Source organism: Seriola dumerili, unplaced genomic scaffold (genome assembly GCF_002260705.1).
Source record: "Seriola dumerili isolate Sdu_G_001 unplaced genomic scaffold, Sdu_1.0 BDQW01000478.1, whole genome shotgun sequence".
NCBI lineage: Eukaryota > Metazoa > Chordata > Actinopteri > Carangiformes > Carangidae > Seriola > Seriola dumerili.
In genome coordinates this window covers 3169590-3185992 of record NW_019174733.1, presented here as the reverse complement: position 1 = coordinate 3185992, position 16403 = coordinate 3169590, and the positions used below count along the sequence as shown (strand labels likewise).

The window sequence follows — 16403 nt, the reverse complement described above, 5'->3', positions numbered from 1 at the left end:
GGGCTCAACTGTGCACATAAAGATCTTTGACTCTGCGTCACATAAGGCTCTACACGGTGGCTGCAATTCAGGTCATAATGTAGTTTTGTGCCAAGAATTTCTTATCAGGAACAATTTGCACAGAGCACCATGATTACACTGCAGAAAATATAAAATAAATAATGATAATATTAAATTAAAAAATTAAGATTTCACCTCACCAACTCAGGGATGTTCATGCAAAATTTCCCAGTTAAAGATCTTTCTAGTGAGCTGCTGTCCACAAGCGAAGTATAGTACATTTACAGTATCTTTAATATCAACATACAGTATACCATATATGTCCAATCATATTTACAGTTTGAGTCAATATGCTAAGTAAGGACAGTAGTGTGTGAGATTTCTTTAGCAGCATCCGGAAATTGAGAGTGTTAGAAGATGATCAGTCAAAAGCCATATTTTTGATGTTCAAGTATGTAATACACTTCCTTTTGTCCCTCCAGGAAATAAATCAACCAGAACATCCCCACACGATCAGAGATTCACCATGAAAGAATTACTTTCATCCCTTCCTGCACTGCTCATTGTGTCTGAAAAGAAAAAAAAATCTGACAAACAAGATTTACAAAAACATGTTAACAGGCACCCTCGCTAGGCTGACGTAGTGGTATGTGTTAGTTATGGGGGGAACACAGTGTAACATTGCAGGGGTTTATTTAAGAGCAAGCGCTGCTGCTCACTGATAGAATTGGATGAAGTGTTTGACAGAAAGTCCATTAAAAGAGATGGAGCTTTGAGGCAATTACAGAGTGCTGAGGGAAGCAGGACGGGGGCTTTTTATATTATAGTTCAGACACGGTATGGAAAATGAGAAGAAACCCATCTTGTGTCACAACAGCTGCTATTAATATAACAAGTGGTCACTCCTGTCGCTCTGCTCATAACAAATATTATGAAGAATCTCTATTAAAACTGAATGAAATGGCAAAGTACACCTTATCAATAAAGAGCGGTGCAGGTCAAATGTCCATCAGGCCAGTGTTTATAGATAAGGTTGTTGTGTTATTGCAATAAAGAGAGAACAGTAAAGATCCAGGCTGCATCTCTTATGTCCCATGTCCCCTCGCAAATTCAAAATGAAAATCATACTATTATGTAAACCACAAATATTTAAATAAACAGAAAAATTAATTATTTCTGTCAGCTGTGAACAATTTTCTCAATTTTCTTTGTTTTGGTTATAAATATTTACACAGCATCACTTTATCAAAATAAACCATGGGGCAGCAGCATATAGTTGATAAAACTTTTTGCCTTAATGCCTCATTAAGCCAACTTATTCTGAAATGAATAACAAGAAAAGTTAAAATTACAAAACAAATTCTCTATAACCAAGTCTATACAGCATCTTATACTGCATCCTGTATAATCGATGGTTTCAATTCTGGGGGTCAGAACCACGGGAACCTTGATAAATATGAAAGGTCAGAGATAATTAAAGGAATAAGAAAGAAAAATTACAAATAATTTCTCTATCTTTCTCTAAGTTTGACTTTTTTCAAGTTATTATTATTTTATTACTACTAGTTTAAATGATTAAAATCAGGTTGAACCATTAACACATAAGGAATGTCTTATCCAAAAGTAACATAACTGCCAAATATGAACATTTTTATCCATGTTAAACTGCTACTCTAGTAGTATCTATACAGTTTATGCAGGATGAGTGGTTTTATATGAATCGGATACTATTAAGATAGTCACTTAGTTTAGCTTTAGTATACCATTTTGTATAATGTGCAGTTTAATTTAAAATCTTCCCAGTATTCATCATTTTTAAACATCTTTGTGCTCCAGTGTCAGATGTGTCAAGAATTCTTTTACACTTCTACAGGGTTAATATACAGTATTAGCAGGCTATCACTAGTTTTGTCACTTAGTTCAGTTAGCTACACATCAGTTACACATAGCAGTTACTGGGTGTCAGATGTAGTTACAGATGGAATAAAAACCAGTTTGTGTGGTGCATTTAGTGATGTGTGAATCTTTCACTTCGTAAACACTTGGGTTATAATTAGGCAAAGTCTGAACCTGTGAGGAGTTGGTGTCACAATTTCTTTGAAGTGGAAAAAGGTTTTTGGAGTCCTTCTTAAATATAAAATACATCAATTCATATTGTAATAAAATAGTCTGAGAAGGCAAAATATGAGAAAGAAATCAGTCTTTGGCTGAACAACTCATGCTTACAAGTACAGCTCATGTTTTGTTCAGGCCATAAGCTGTGATGAGTAGAAACAAACAAGACGTTGCATCATTTTAAAGAGTTGCAAGCCCTGTAGGTAAAGGATGTCGTTAATAATGTACATGATGTCACTATTAATAGACACGTGTCTGTAAGTAGAAGTCTATGCTTATGTTTAATAGATGTTTGTCATGATGTTACAGGTCCAGGCTGGGTTTAGATAAAGAGCAAGGAATGATTCATCTGGAGATCAGTGTCTCTGATGGACGTGAGTAATAATATATATTATTACATATCACAAGTTAAGTCACATCTTTCTACTGTGTTTGTATTGCTTATTGAAATGAGACATAATGTCTCCTGTTAGTCACAATGTTTGCTGACATTTGTTTGTAATTCCTAAATCTCAATTTCAAAAAACCAGTAGAGAGATTACATCTTTCTTTTTTTTGCTGTCTGTTCTAAAACTGCCTTCCTCCTCTGAACTGGCTGTGCGGGGACTCTTCATGCAATTGAGCTAATTCATTTTTCAAAGGCCAGGCTATGACTTGGCTATTTTCTTGGCCACAGCACAGAGATGGGGGGCACTTCCATAAGGCCTCGTGTGTTAATGCCCTGTCCCTGGGGAGATCGCCTCATTTGGCTGATGCTAACACACTGGGGCAGCTCTCTCTACTTTATCTATTAGTAAGAATAAGAAGTATAAAATTTTGCCTCAGTGGCTCGCGTAATACCATCAGCATAAGCAGCTAAACCTTGATTGTGGTCCACAGAAGGTTGTTTGTTTTCCTCTTTGTCATATTTTTAGCTCTGATTTCTTGCTTACCCGCAGGGTCACAGTACATAACTTGTAAACTTCAGAACTGCTCTGACGGAAACAAGGGCAAGCCTTTCCCTGGATTTATCATCCCTAATTCCCTGGTGGTTCAGGATGAATACGTTTTCATCCAGGTGGGTTTTTATCGCAAGGTCTGGCTTCATTAAAAGACAATTAAAAGCTGTAAAACCACTGCATTCAATCGCATCTTAATGTACAGTCATGTTTTTCATTAACCAAAGGGGGCCATTATCCTGGGAAAGGATGGCATGTAACTGAAATCACAGTGTTGTGTATTATACTGAGAGAGCTGCACTCTGTCATAATGCACAACAACCTAATTACCACAAACCCAGAGTTTTGATGGCGGTTTAAACTGTGTGAGACATGCCGCTAGCAATCGGTGTACACAGCTAAGCTTATGAATATTCACCTGAAATGTGATGAACTGTAAATTGCACTATATTGCTTTTCTAGGTGCCAATAGGTGGCCAGTCTGTCCATTATGTGTCCTATAAAAGAAATGCTTTCTACCCGATGAAGCTTCCTAAGTACACTCTGCCAAAGGTAAGGCTGCTGGACGGGCTGCAGTGTTGGGTGAGTTGAGCACATGCAGAGCAACAAGCAGCAGAACAAGTGCAGCGGCTGTGAAACCCTCTATTTATTCCTTCAGGCTATTCTGTGGTGCCATGATGACTTACTGTGGGTTGATTTTTCAAATGATTTTAAGTAGATTTGTTCTCAGTTAGTCATAATGTTTGCTGACAAATCCATTAAATTGTTTTTCCCACATTATTATCCTTCTGAAAATTGATTCTGTTATGCATAATTATATCTTTAGATCTTATGTTTATTTAAGACCCATGCCTAGTTTTTAATCAGTTGCCCTCCCGTCTGTATCCACAGATATTTACTTAAAAAGTGAATCTGGAGTTGCACAGTCAGTGTTCCCCAGAACTCCAAAGGAACTTTTTGAAGTCGAAAGCCCCATTTGCATTATCACAAAACTGTGTTCTGCACTAATTTCCATTTACCAAAGGCACAGCAGGGTGTCTTAGTGGTTTGAGAGACTGTGTCATAACAACAGGAGAGATTTAGTGCCCACAGTGTTGTTTCGATCAATCTCTCCATCCATCCATCCAACCATGTATACTGTCAGAATTTCCTTGAAGGACACACATCCCTTATATCTCGCCTCACTCTGGGAAAGGGATTCAGTAAAAATTAAATGGAGCCTGTCCTCATTTTTAGTGCATGGCGTGAAGCGCCTGAGGTCTGATCGCTGCTGATCCTGACTGAATGATGTCAAGAAGTGACGAATCGCTAGCTTGCTGCTCAAGCTCTGTGGCGACTATTGTGCACACTGCTATGCAGATCCACCATTCTTTTGCTGAGGGAACTCCTTTGAATCAATTCTTAAAACCTTGTTGGCTGGTAAGTTGCCTAATCCACACACAGACGTCTACTCATGAATTTTTTATCTTTAGGACTTGCAGATAATCAGCACAGACGATAACCAGGTGGTTGCAGCAATTCAGGACTGGCACCAGAATGACTCCTACAACCTGTACATGTCTGAGTCCAGAGGACTGCTGTTCACCCTGATGCTGGAGAATGTTGTGAGCAGTGGAGGACCTGAGGGCAACATCATGATAGACCTGTATGAGGTAAGCAGTGACACTGCTGTCGGGGTGCTGCTGTCATCTGTTCGCATGTCTTCAGGTTATTCCAGGTCGGGCTCGACCAACTCATCTCACTGACCTGGTTTTGTGACTGCTGCAGTTTATGGGACAATGTGTCATGTTCAAGTAACTAATTTATGCAATAAATTAGTGCAATTATACATCCATGCACAATTATTGTCTGTTATGTAAAATGATACTGTGGTGGTGCAATTCTACACTCATGCCTACATATTCTGTCTGCTGCCCAAATTTGGAGTAGCTTCAATTTATTTTACATTTAATTAGTGCTGAAATGAGAGAGTAAATTAGTAGTTAATCAATTGACTGAAAATCAATTTTGCAGCTATTTGAATAATTTAGTAAACATTGAAATAATTTATCTGGCAAAAATGCAAAACATTTGCTGGTCCCTGCTCCTCAAATGTGAGTATTTGCTGTTGAATCATTACAAACTGATCATCTTAGTGTCTAACCTGAAGCTATTTACTATTGGTTAGACAAAAGGAGACATTTGAAGAGGTGACTTAAGATGTAATAGATATTTTTCACTATTTTACGACCTTGTTTGTACTAAATGATCAATCAGTGTTCAGAGTGGCTTGAGCCTATCCCATCATGCACTGGTCATGGACAGACTGCTAATCTGGGAGTCTTCAGTTTGTCTTTTCACTATGAGAGAGAGAGAGCTAACTGAAGGTAACATGGGGAGATCATGCAAAAACAAAGGCCCCATTCACTGTGTGTGAGCATCATATAAATTTAAATTCCTGCTTTTAGAGCTTTCTTGGACGGTAAAACAGACTCTGGCTCTGGCAAGTAAAGTACCAACAGACAGCCTAAAACTTTCCTTAGAGCTATTCTTGATTTTTCTACTGTGTTTTCCTTAAATGTACCATTTGTGCTCAGAGGTCATGGATGCCCTCACCATAATGGAACAGATGTTGGTACACTGCATTTTATTCTGCAGTATCTGAGAGTGCCTCACAAGTTTAGTAAACTCCGGTGTCACTTACAGCCCATAGTCACAATGCAGGCGAAATAGCAGCTTTAACTTGTGCCCTGAACACATTATATCTGTGTTGACAGATGTACTATGAGGTTGCAGTCACTGCCCATGTATGCATCACTCTAGATTATCCTCATCTTGCAGCCAGCAGTAAAAGCCTCACACTGTTATACACCTAAAATAGCCATCAGCGGTGGTTACTCTCACTGCTCACTGACCTCCACACACATCGTACGCCCAGATCTATTTAGCTGCGATGACTGACTAGTAGAAGATATGAAATGGTCATTCTTCCTTTGACAAAGATTTGCTCTCTCCAAATGGAAGAGAAATGGGAGCTCGAGTGATTGCCGCATGTGAGAGTCTCCATCTCTGTGCACATAAATACAAAGAAGAAGAAATATCTCAGGGCTGCGCCATATGTTGTTTTGATTCTGCAGAGTCCTACAGATGGTCCAAAATAGTGCTCCCTGTCAGAAAAACTATCACTTTCAGACTTCTCTTCGTCTCCGAACTAGGCCTTCAGCTTTACTTAAGTTTGAATAATTTACGGCTACTTTTTTTTTTCCCCCCTCTGTTCTTTGGTTATTTTTCCTCCTACCGCTCTCCGTCTCTCATGTTTGCAGGTTGCAGGGATTAAAGGGGTGTTCCTGTCAAATAAAGTTGTTGAGAACCAAGTGAAAACTTATATCACATACAACAAGGGGAGAGACTGGCATCTTCTTCAGGCTCCAACAACCGATCTCCAGGGAAACAAGGTCTATTGTGAACAAGTAAGTGGGCCACTGACAAGAGATGGATCTTATTATTTGGATTTCCATTATCTGCTCAAATAATACTCCACTGACTCACACCATGCCATGGTCACAGACTGTAAATGAATCTTTATCAAATCAAGACAGCTCGCAATATGTCAGTAACTGAAGAAACCTTTTAAATAATGTAATATACCTCGACTGTGCAAAATTTATGTCACAATTTTGTTCATTTTGGTAAAACCCACCCATCTATATCAAACTAATACTTTGGTTATCTCAACATAACTCCCCTTAATGAATGATTAATACAGAAATATGAATGTATTAAATTTATATTGATATATTACTTGTATCATTAGCAGTAGTAGTAGTGGTTTTATCATAATACATTATGTTATGCAAAATTGTACAATATATTGTATAATAACTACTGGGATGATTCATTGCTTTGATTGATGATTTAATAAATTAGTTAGGAAAGACCATTATGTTACCATTCATTATTTCAAGACTGATAATCTGTTCAGTTAAAATTGTTTTTGCATCTGTTTTTTTGATTCATTTTAAAGGAAAGGTTTTGCACTTGGCAGCAAGTAAAGCTTTAAATGATCTCATAGTCACAAGAGGAGATATTACTGAAAGACGTGGTGCAGAAAGTAGAAAAAAAATAATGATAATAAAGCAAAATAGATTGAAGGAAAAACTGGTAGACCTAGTCTGGGAAAACAAAGAAAATAAATGGAAAACAATCGTATTCACAGGAGATTCTGAAATGAAAGAGTCTCAAAAAGGTCTCACAAACAGATCCCATCTCCCAAACTGCCCCTCAATCTGCTCTGCATAAACTCATAAGATGCTGTTTCCACCATTGCATCTACCCAGGTCATTTTAGATTGGAACCTTTTAGCTATTTTTGACTGACTTAAATGATTCTGGGAGCTGTAACAATACCAAACATAATAAGAGAAAACACACATTTTGATATGTTTGGTATTTGAGTCAGTGTGAATCAGGAGTCAATGACACTTCCATATAGAAGCATAAATCACCAGTTCATCGGTTTCATTCTATGGAGACTTTATGGTGTATGAAAATATCTATGTAACAGTTTTTTTTTTTACCACAAATGTTCAGCCATTTTCCATTTTTCAGATTCCTGTTACAGATCTCACCACCAGTTTCACATTTCCTTTAAGGTTTTTAATTAAGTTAATTTCCATTTTAATAACCCTTCAGCAGACCCTTATGTCATACAAGATAATCTTACAGGTTCACAATTAATTCAGGGCAGTTTCTATGATGGCTTCTTTTTTTTTTTTTTTGTATGTGTATCATTTTCACATTCTGACTGCAGCAAACTAATCTCCTTTGCGTTCCTCAGCCGTTCTGTTCGTTACATCTGCACCTTCATGTGTCGGAGAATCCTTACACCTCGGGAAACATTGTCAGCAAAGACTCAGCTCCAGGAATTATAATAGCATCGGGTGAGGACATTGTTTGATTTGCACATCCATGCTGTTGTTTGCTCCCAGCCTTAATGCTGCTCCTTGATCATATCCCTCAGTTCTCCCAGTCAGATCTGTGCCTCAGTTCTGTTCCCAGCACCGTCTTTCTCAGCTGGCAACAGTTTACAGAATGAAACGAAACCCATCTTTTCCTGCGCATCTGTTCCATGTTCATTGGAAAGAGTTTGTACCGGCATGAACAAAGAATGTGGAAAAAAAAAACAACCATACTGATTTGCCTGTGTTTAAGTGACTTCTTGAAATAACGATAATTAAAAATACTGCTTTTCTACCTTTTGTATTCAGGTGTGGTTGGACCTGAGCTGACCAGTACTAATGTCAGTATTTTCATCACATCTGATGCTGGAAATACCTGGAGAGAGGTGCAGTACAACAACAGATTTTTTTGCAAATTTTTTGATGCTGGTACCTGCACAATACACCCCGTTTATGCATTAATACTTTTTGAATAGATTAATTTGCAGAGCATGATCACCTTTTCAGGAAAAAAAAACTTTTTTGTCCATTCAACAAAATAGAGAGAACTTCTTCTAAGCTTCTGTGCCAAATGCCGTCCTTCGTTTTAACTTTCTCACAATATAATGCAGAGCAAAATGAAAGAATATGTCTGCAGTCAGACATTATCTGAATAAAGAATAGGAGAACAAAACAAGGAATCTGACTGAGCATTTAATGCCAGCTTTCAGTTCATGGTGCTGCAGTCGCAGTTACAAAGAAATAAAGAATTGAGGTTTGACACCCAGCCTTGTGCGAGACATGTGGATCTCTGATCTGTTAAACAAATAAATCAAAAGGAGCATGCAGATTTTTGCCGTCGGCTTAACGCTCCAAAATTCAACAAAGAGAGCAATACTTGCTTGACGCTTTTGTTTATTCACACAACTGAGACTCTTGTGCAAAGAACAGCTGTGGTTTCAACTTTAATGTGGAGGTGTAAGTAGGCATGTGCCATGAGTTGCATGCTTTGTGTCGATTTTTCTCTGGTGAGATAAAGTGAAGCTGGTCTGTCTTGTCTGCAGGTTTTTCAGGAGGAGTACAGTGTGTTTTTCCTGAATCAAGGAGGATCTCTTGTGGCCATCCGACACACACCTCTGCCAATTAGACATATTTGGTAAGGCTCTCCAAGGATGTGCTGCATCTTTTTAAAGACTATACTCAATCTTTAAAACAAGAAGTAAGACTGCTTTCCTGCTGAGGCTTTTCATACTGAATTCAACTCTATTTGTGGCTAGTCTGTCTGTGATCCAACCATTGTTCTGTCCCTCAGGCTGAGTTTTGATGAGGGCAGAAACTGGGACAAATATAGCTTCACCTCCTCTCCGCTCTATGTTGATGGGGTGCTGGGGGAGCCTGGAGAGGACACCCTCATCATGACGTAAGATATGTAGGAACCATTAAGAACTGATGTGTTTCTAGTTTGTTAATTACTGCACTTGTTAATTATATATTGCCCCGATGAAGACTTAGAAGTGTACATGAATATGCTTGCATTTATTTAATGTGGTTGGGTTTGAAAGGGTTTTACAAGCCCAAGATGTAGGGGAGTTCCTCAACCCACAGAGGAACATGGAATAAAATCAATGCATCAAAATCACCCAAAATTAAGTTACAATTACAAGATACAACACGTAACATGTTTTATTTCTTGAATCTGCCCTATGTACCAAATGTTTTTGACCTTTGTTTGTGCAGAATATTTGGTCATTTCAGTCATCGATCCGAGTGGCAACTTGTCAAAATTGACTTCCGGTCCATTTTCCAACAATGGTGCACATCTGAAGATTATCTGACATGGCAGTTACACAGTGAGGTAAGAGGATCTTGCTGCTACTTGAATTCTGATAAGATGAACCTTAAGTCATTGATTAAACTCGAGTGAATCTTTTTGATTCAGTCACACAATAAAGATAGTAGAAAGACAAAAGAAGGGGGAAAAAGACCCTCTGAAATGTTTTTAATGCATTATTCATCACAGGGGGAAGTGTGCATCATGGGAATGAAGAGAATCTTCCAAAAACTGAAAGCAAACGTTCGATGTGTCAAGGCCAGAGATCAGTATATTTCCCAGATGTCAGACTCTTGCCCATGCACAGAGGCAGATTTTGAGTGGTGAGTTCCCTGCTCTGCAGCTACTCTTTTCACTTCATTAAATCCAATGAATGCACAACACTTTATCAATCTCCAGAGGCAGAGTCTGTGAAGCAAACCTAAGGCACAACAAGAGGAGAGTTTGAAGACTTATCTTATAATTCACTACTTGTTATTCTTATTTCTGTTGTATTTTTATCACTACAATTTACAAAAGACGCTGTCAGTGGTTTGAACTCTCGGGTATGAATAATTTCTTACTAATATAATATCTGATCTCAGTATATACATATGTATCTACCACAATATAGCTTACATGTGCAAAAATACATATAAATAAGCAAACCGCTGTTTAGAGCAATGAACTGTGGTCACACATTACATTACACCAGACTCTTAAAATTCATTAAAAAAAACTTTGAATAATAATTTTGTTTATTTTTAACTACAGTTTGCTGGGAAAACAAATATTTTGGACAATAGAATTTGATAGAACAGTAAGACTGTATGATCATATAAACACTATTTAAAGATGACCAATAATATTGAATAATTGCTCAGCAGTCAAATTCAAATTCGGATGTGGTTTTTTGGCATGACAGTTCAGAAACCTATATTGCCCAAGCAGAACAGAAAATGACTAACACAGATAGATGATTAGCAATAAATACACAATACTAAGCAAATATCCGCATCATATCAAATACAATACAATAAAAAGCAATAACAATCACATTCAATTCAGCTCATGACCATAACATGACTGAAACATTCACTACAGAGTCTGTTTCTCTTCACAACAGTCAACGTACTTTGCAGCTAATCCTGCACGCAGACTTTTCTCCCCAAATAGACAGGCCAGTTTCTGAGGATCAGGGACATGGATAGACTCAGGATATATTGATGTATTGTTTCTTTTCTGCAAACAAAACCTCTCTAACATCCTTATACTTCTAATGGTATAGTAGGAAGTGAGATTCTGTCACAATCTATTTTTTATGACAAAGTGAACGCAGCCTGGCCTCCCTGGGAAGCCCGTTCTGCCTGTAACGGTCCAATATTTGATTTAATTTTCTTTTTGTTTTGAGATGATATGGTTTGGCCAGATTGTTTGGTATCTGTCCTGAAGCTCTCGTGTGTGTGTGTGTGTGTGTGTGTGTGTGTGGGTGTGTGTGTGTGTGTGTGTGTGTGTGGGTGTGTGTGTGTGTGTGTGTGTGTGTGGGTGTGTGTGTGTGTGTGTGTGTGTGTGGGTGTGTGTGTGTGTGTGTGTGTGTGTGGGTGTGTGTGTGTGTGTGTGTGTGTGTGGGTGTGTGTGTGTGTGTGTGTGTGTGTGTGTATAGGCAGCACTTCAGGACCAGTCACAGTCAAATATGTGATAGGGGTACACTGCTGTATCTTTCTTCTTATATCAAGTGGACGGGAATAGATCTGGATAATGAAGAACACTAATGGTTCACCCTAAACTCTATTATAAGCTTCTTCTTGATGTCTCACAAGTATCGCTTCAAGTCAGAACTTTTTGTTCAACACTTCACTCTGTCTCATACTTTCTTTTATCTTTCTGTTCCAGCCCTAATTGATCAGCACTGACTAGTATATTACAAGCTTAACACCACTTTATTACTAAAAGACTCATTAAACTTTGCAACTCTGGCTCCTGAGACTGTTTCCCTGATCATGATGAAAGAAATGTGACAGAGCCCTCTGACTTTGCCACGGTATAATTATAGTTTGTGTAAACATGAACAATGCTTTTTTCTTGCTTCAGAAGTTTGATACAAAAAACATCAAATCACAAATACTCCGGGCTGCTGTGAATGTTTTTCTCTCACCCACACCTCTGTTCACAGTAGACATACACTTATTGTCTATGATTCTGTTTAAGCTCAGAGATTATATTTGATATTTTAAATAAATGATAACTAATCTTGATAACACTTTAGTGTATCATTTTTTTTTTTGTACTTCTTATTCCAACTGAAACAGTGACTACGGGTTTGAGAGGCAGATTGATGGGAGCTGCACTCCGGCTTTCTGGTTCGTTCCTTCAGCAGCGTCTAGAGACTGCATCACGGGGGACAGCTTCCTCAACACCACAGGGTACGCCTGATTCGCTTGTACCGACACGAGCAAAGGCAGTAGTGGAGGCGCAAATGCCCTTGATTACATCGAAGCTCTACTCCCCTTGAAAACCTGCTATTCTGTGTGAAAATGGTTGTTTGCAACACATGAATGGCTGATAAACTTGAAAACAATTGAATATTGACAGACATTCATGCATATTTTTTTCCTGTGTGTGTATCTATTCAATTATTTATACAGCGCCAAATCACAACAAGGGTTTTCTCAAGACACTTTATTGTATATATGTATATATATGTATTGTGTATATATGATAGGATGCTTGTTTATTTACTCGTGCCGTGTTCCTGAATCCAGATATCGCAAGGCTTTGTCTAACAACTGCACCGAAGGAACTCTGCTGAAATACAGCCCCAGGCGACAGAAGTGTCCCAGTCAGGTCCCCAGGGGCCTCCAGCTCTTCACCAGCGAGGGAACCCTGGTAGCGACGCTGGGGAGGAATGTCACCTTCTTGGTCTTTCTGGAAGAGGTGCTGACTTCACTTAAACAAAGCAACAACAGTGTGTGCAACAGGGAACAGGCTGCATGGTTTTTCTTTTGTGTCTGTTATCTGTATCTGTAGGCTGAAGTGCCAGCATGTCAAATAAATATGCAGTGACATGATTTACCACTTGACCTTGTTCTTGAAGATATTATAGAAAATGCACAGTGTTATGTGTCAGTGAGGCCACTGACAAACAACTGAGGCTGCAGTGTTGAGTGACAGTATTTTGTTTTCTTTTTGAAGGGTCTTGGCTCCACAACGAGTATAACAGTGGACTTCGGCGACGGGACCGCAATATCATATGTTAACATAAGCTCCATCGATGACGGGGTCAAGCATATCTACAGTAAAGTTGGCATCTACCAAGTTTCTGCAACAGCAAGCAACACTCTTGGCTTTGACAGGGTGATACTGTACCTTCACATCTCCTGTGAGTCAAAAACAGTCATTTCGTTGCTGTCAAAACATAAAAAGTTGTGCGATCAAAGATTTTTTTTTTGTTGTAAATACAAAGATGAGCCTTTTTCCCCTCCAAAATGTATTTAAATTTTTACATATTTATGTTTATATAAGTTATTGTCAACATTATTTTAACCCCAAGTGTGAATTTACTATAAAAGGGTTGCTCATCACCTGCATATGTGGTGATTAACTGGTGTGATAGATAGATAGATAGATAGATAGATAGATAGATAGATAGATAGATAGATAGATAGATAGAAAACGAGCTCTGCTGTCTCTGCAGTGTGTCGTGCAGGGGATGGGATGGATTGTCCATGATGGAGAGCAGTTTGTTCAGTGACCTCTTGCTCCTCACTGGCTCAGCTCTGACCAATAATGGTCTCAGCCTAGCGAATGAGTTAATTGCTCCTGCTGGCTTTTCTAGCACAGATGCTGCTCGCCCAGCAGACCACAGCACAGTAGATGTCACTCATTACCACAGACTGATAGACAATCTCCAGCATCTTGCTGCATACATTGAAAGACATGAGCTTCCTCAGAAAGAAGAGGACGAGCGGACTCGTCAGTGTTGCTCCTCCTTTATCACAGATAATCATGGACTGTGAGATCCAACGGCCTTAATAGTTCAAAATACTTCAACTTGTCGGCCTTTAGAAATATAAATAATAATACGAAAAACCTGGGCAAATGCACTCATGACTCCTCATTAACTTCAAATTGGCTCATTAAAGAGAGGCTCGGAAAACTCCGTCCAAAGTTTTGAGTGTCACTCACCCTGTGTAGGCATAAAAGACACCCGTTAGTTGTTTCCTCGTTGACAGAGAAGAACAGGAGTCAGCTTAAATTCAGCTCATTATAATGGATTCCCATGGTGACATTTTAATGGCAGCAAAAAGCATCAAACTGTCCTCATACACTTGTCAAGCAACAACTTCTTCAGGGTCTGTCCATATGCTCACTGTGTCCCAGACACTGTTGTGCCAAAACATGGCTAAATACATGGCCACTGTTGGAAGTTGGAGCATCATGGAAGCAGATTATTTATATTTGTAGAAATATACATTTAACATATTTTAGCAGGTGTGAAGGTGTGAATTTTTGTGTTTTCTCTCTAAAGGTCAACTTGAACAGGTCCAGCTCTCGGCTCCTTCAGTGGTCGTCAAGAACAAAGCAGTAAATCTCACCACAGTGTTACAGCCCAGCAACGTGGGGACAGTCATCTATTACTGGTGGTTTGATAACAAAACAGAGGTAAGCCTTAATTTCGCATTCACTACCACGCTACCACGCTACCACGCAATGACAGATTCACAAGTCACAGTACATCTCTCTGTCTTTGTCTTTGCCTTCAGCCTATTGTCACCCTGGAAGGAGCGATGTCCTTCACTTTCTCCAAGGAGGGAAGCCACAGTGTCACTGTTCAGGCTTCAGTTGGCAACACTGTCCATCAGGACCAAATGACTGTGGCAGTTTATGGTGAACCATATATTCTCATTTTATTTTACTCATTGCACTTAAACAGCCTCTTACAGCAATACAGGGAAAACTGTGGAGTCAGAGCTTTTTGACTGAAACAAAAACTGGATGACAGGACCACTCACTTGGTTTTTCCAGGACAGGATGTGATAACAGGTGGTTATATATGTGGGTGAGACAGTAACCCCAGTTTCCACTCAAGGACCGAACTCCAATTGCCTATGAAGGCCGTGAGATGTGGCTGAGAGCTCGAGTGAGTGGACCATGTAATAAGAATTGGTTAAGAATTAACCTTTTAGCTCGACTTTGAAGCCTTTTTTTCCCCAAAAGATTTTCTTTTCATTTGTCCATGTTTTGACGAGAACTTGTAAAGTCACAGACAACTAATAACTGAACTTCTACATTTATGCATTAAACTATCTTTCCTGAATGTATGTAAACATTTTCTCTCTTTCTTTTTAATTGTTAAAATGATTTTCCTCTCACAATTAAGGTACAGAATTGACTCTGTCCAGGCGACCACCACAACAAAAACTTAGGGGCGTTATTTGAAAACTGAAGTGGATTTTTGTGAAGAGGGATCCCACATAATGGGGAAGTACATTAACAAAATTTAATTTCTGACCATTTCAGATTATTTCCGGTCACATGTTTTGGCCTTTTCTTCTAATTTGGACGAGATGAACCCTGGGGTGTCTGAGTGGAGAGAGGACATCTGCAGAGTGGTGAAGAGCTCCATGGTTCAGGTCAGTTTTTCAGCTGCTTACTCCAGTAGACCTCATTCTGACTCTGGCAATTAGCAGCTTTGCACCAGCCACTAATATTTCCATTCTCAGTTATGCTGCATTTGTAATGTATGCATGTGGTTTTGTGTCAAGCGTTGCACTCCACCGCTTGATAAATGGTCTGGTAGTGTCTGTCACCTCGCTTGCTGTGCAATTAGCTGTTCACCTCTACACGCCTCCATACAGATATGATAAACTAAAGGAAAAACCTGAATAAATGAATGCAGTCATAACAAATACACATGCCTCCATACAGTTAACAAGGCCTCACTGAGTGGTTTAATGAGAATTAAAATTAGTGATGTGAAGTTATAGAGGAGCTTGAGGAGTCAGTAACATCTCAATTCAGGGGCCGCATCCTTGGGAGGACGACGTCCAACGAATGCGTGGCCTTCGTTGCCGTCGTAGACCGTGAAGGCCAAACCAAAATGAGACGGCCTGGCCTACGGAGGATTTCTGCTTTGCATTATCAGCTGCGCTCGCCCTTTCCATTGCGTCACAAAGCGCCACTTCCATGTAACTTTTTTTTTTAACAAAAACTTGAGGTTTTAAGGCCCTCGGTTTTATAACAGTTGTTAGCTGTTCAACCGAGCTGAAACCCAATTCTTAAATTTAAAAGTGTAATCCCCAGGCTCTCTGTTGGCATTGTTTGCTGCTATATTATGTTCATTACCGGAATGCAATCAATCTTGGGATAGCTTCTGGCCCCAAGGATCCACCTGTTGGAGCCTTTGTTACACAGGAAAAGTCGGGGACATTTAAAGGAGCCTTCCAAATGAAACAGCCTAGTCGTGCTGCTGTGACGCAGTTTGTCTTCAAATGCAGCCTCCGAAGGATGCGGCCTCTGAAAAGTTGTATTTCTACCTGTCCCAAGTTAAAACACTTTCACTTTCAACGAGGCTTCATCAGCCCATCACTAATGGCCTTCACAGTCTCCAGATCAAAATCCAATT

The 16403-nt window shown here is 39.2% G+C and overlaps 1 protein-coding gene across 1 annotated transcript in view; it reads left to right on the top strand.

Annotated features, from left to right (window-relative positions):
• The window catches only part of LOC111235187 (VPS10 domain-containing receptor SorCS1-like), a 47157-nt gene that overhangs the window by 22467 nt on the left and 8287 nt on the right, over positions 1–16403 (top strand). The window contains exons 7-23 of the mRNA XM_022763528.1: positions 2425–2489; positions 3054–3172; positions 3516–3605; positions 4526–4705; positions 6356–6502; positions 7869–7971; positions 8299–8375; positions 9033–9124; positions 9281–9388; positions 9706–9823; positions 9989–10122; positions 12088–12201; positions 12541–12712; positions 12971–13157; positions 14307–14440; positions 14542–14665; positions 15299–15411. Of these exons, the coding sequence (XP_022619249.1) occupies positions 2425–2489; positions 3054–3172; positions 3516–3605; positions 4526–4705; positions 6356–6502; positions 7869–7971; positions 8299–8375; positions 9033–9124; positions 9281–9388; positions 9706–9823; positions 9989–10122; positions 12088–12201; positions 12541–12712; positions 12971–13157; positions 14307–14440; positions 14542–14665; positions 15299–15411 (2077 nt within the window). The remainder of the gene's footprint in view (positions 1–2424; positions 2490–3053; positions 3173–3515; positions 3606–4525; positions 4706–6355; positions 6503–7868; positions 7972–8298; positions 8376–9032; positions 9125–9280; positions 9389–9705; positions 9824–9988; positions 10123–12087; positions 12202–12540; positions 12713–12970; positions 13158–14306; positions 14441–14541; positions 14666–15298; positions 15412–16403) is intronic.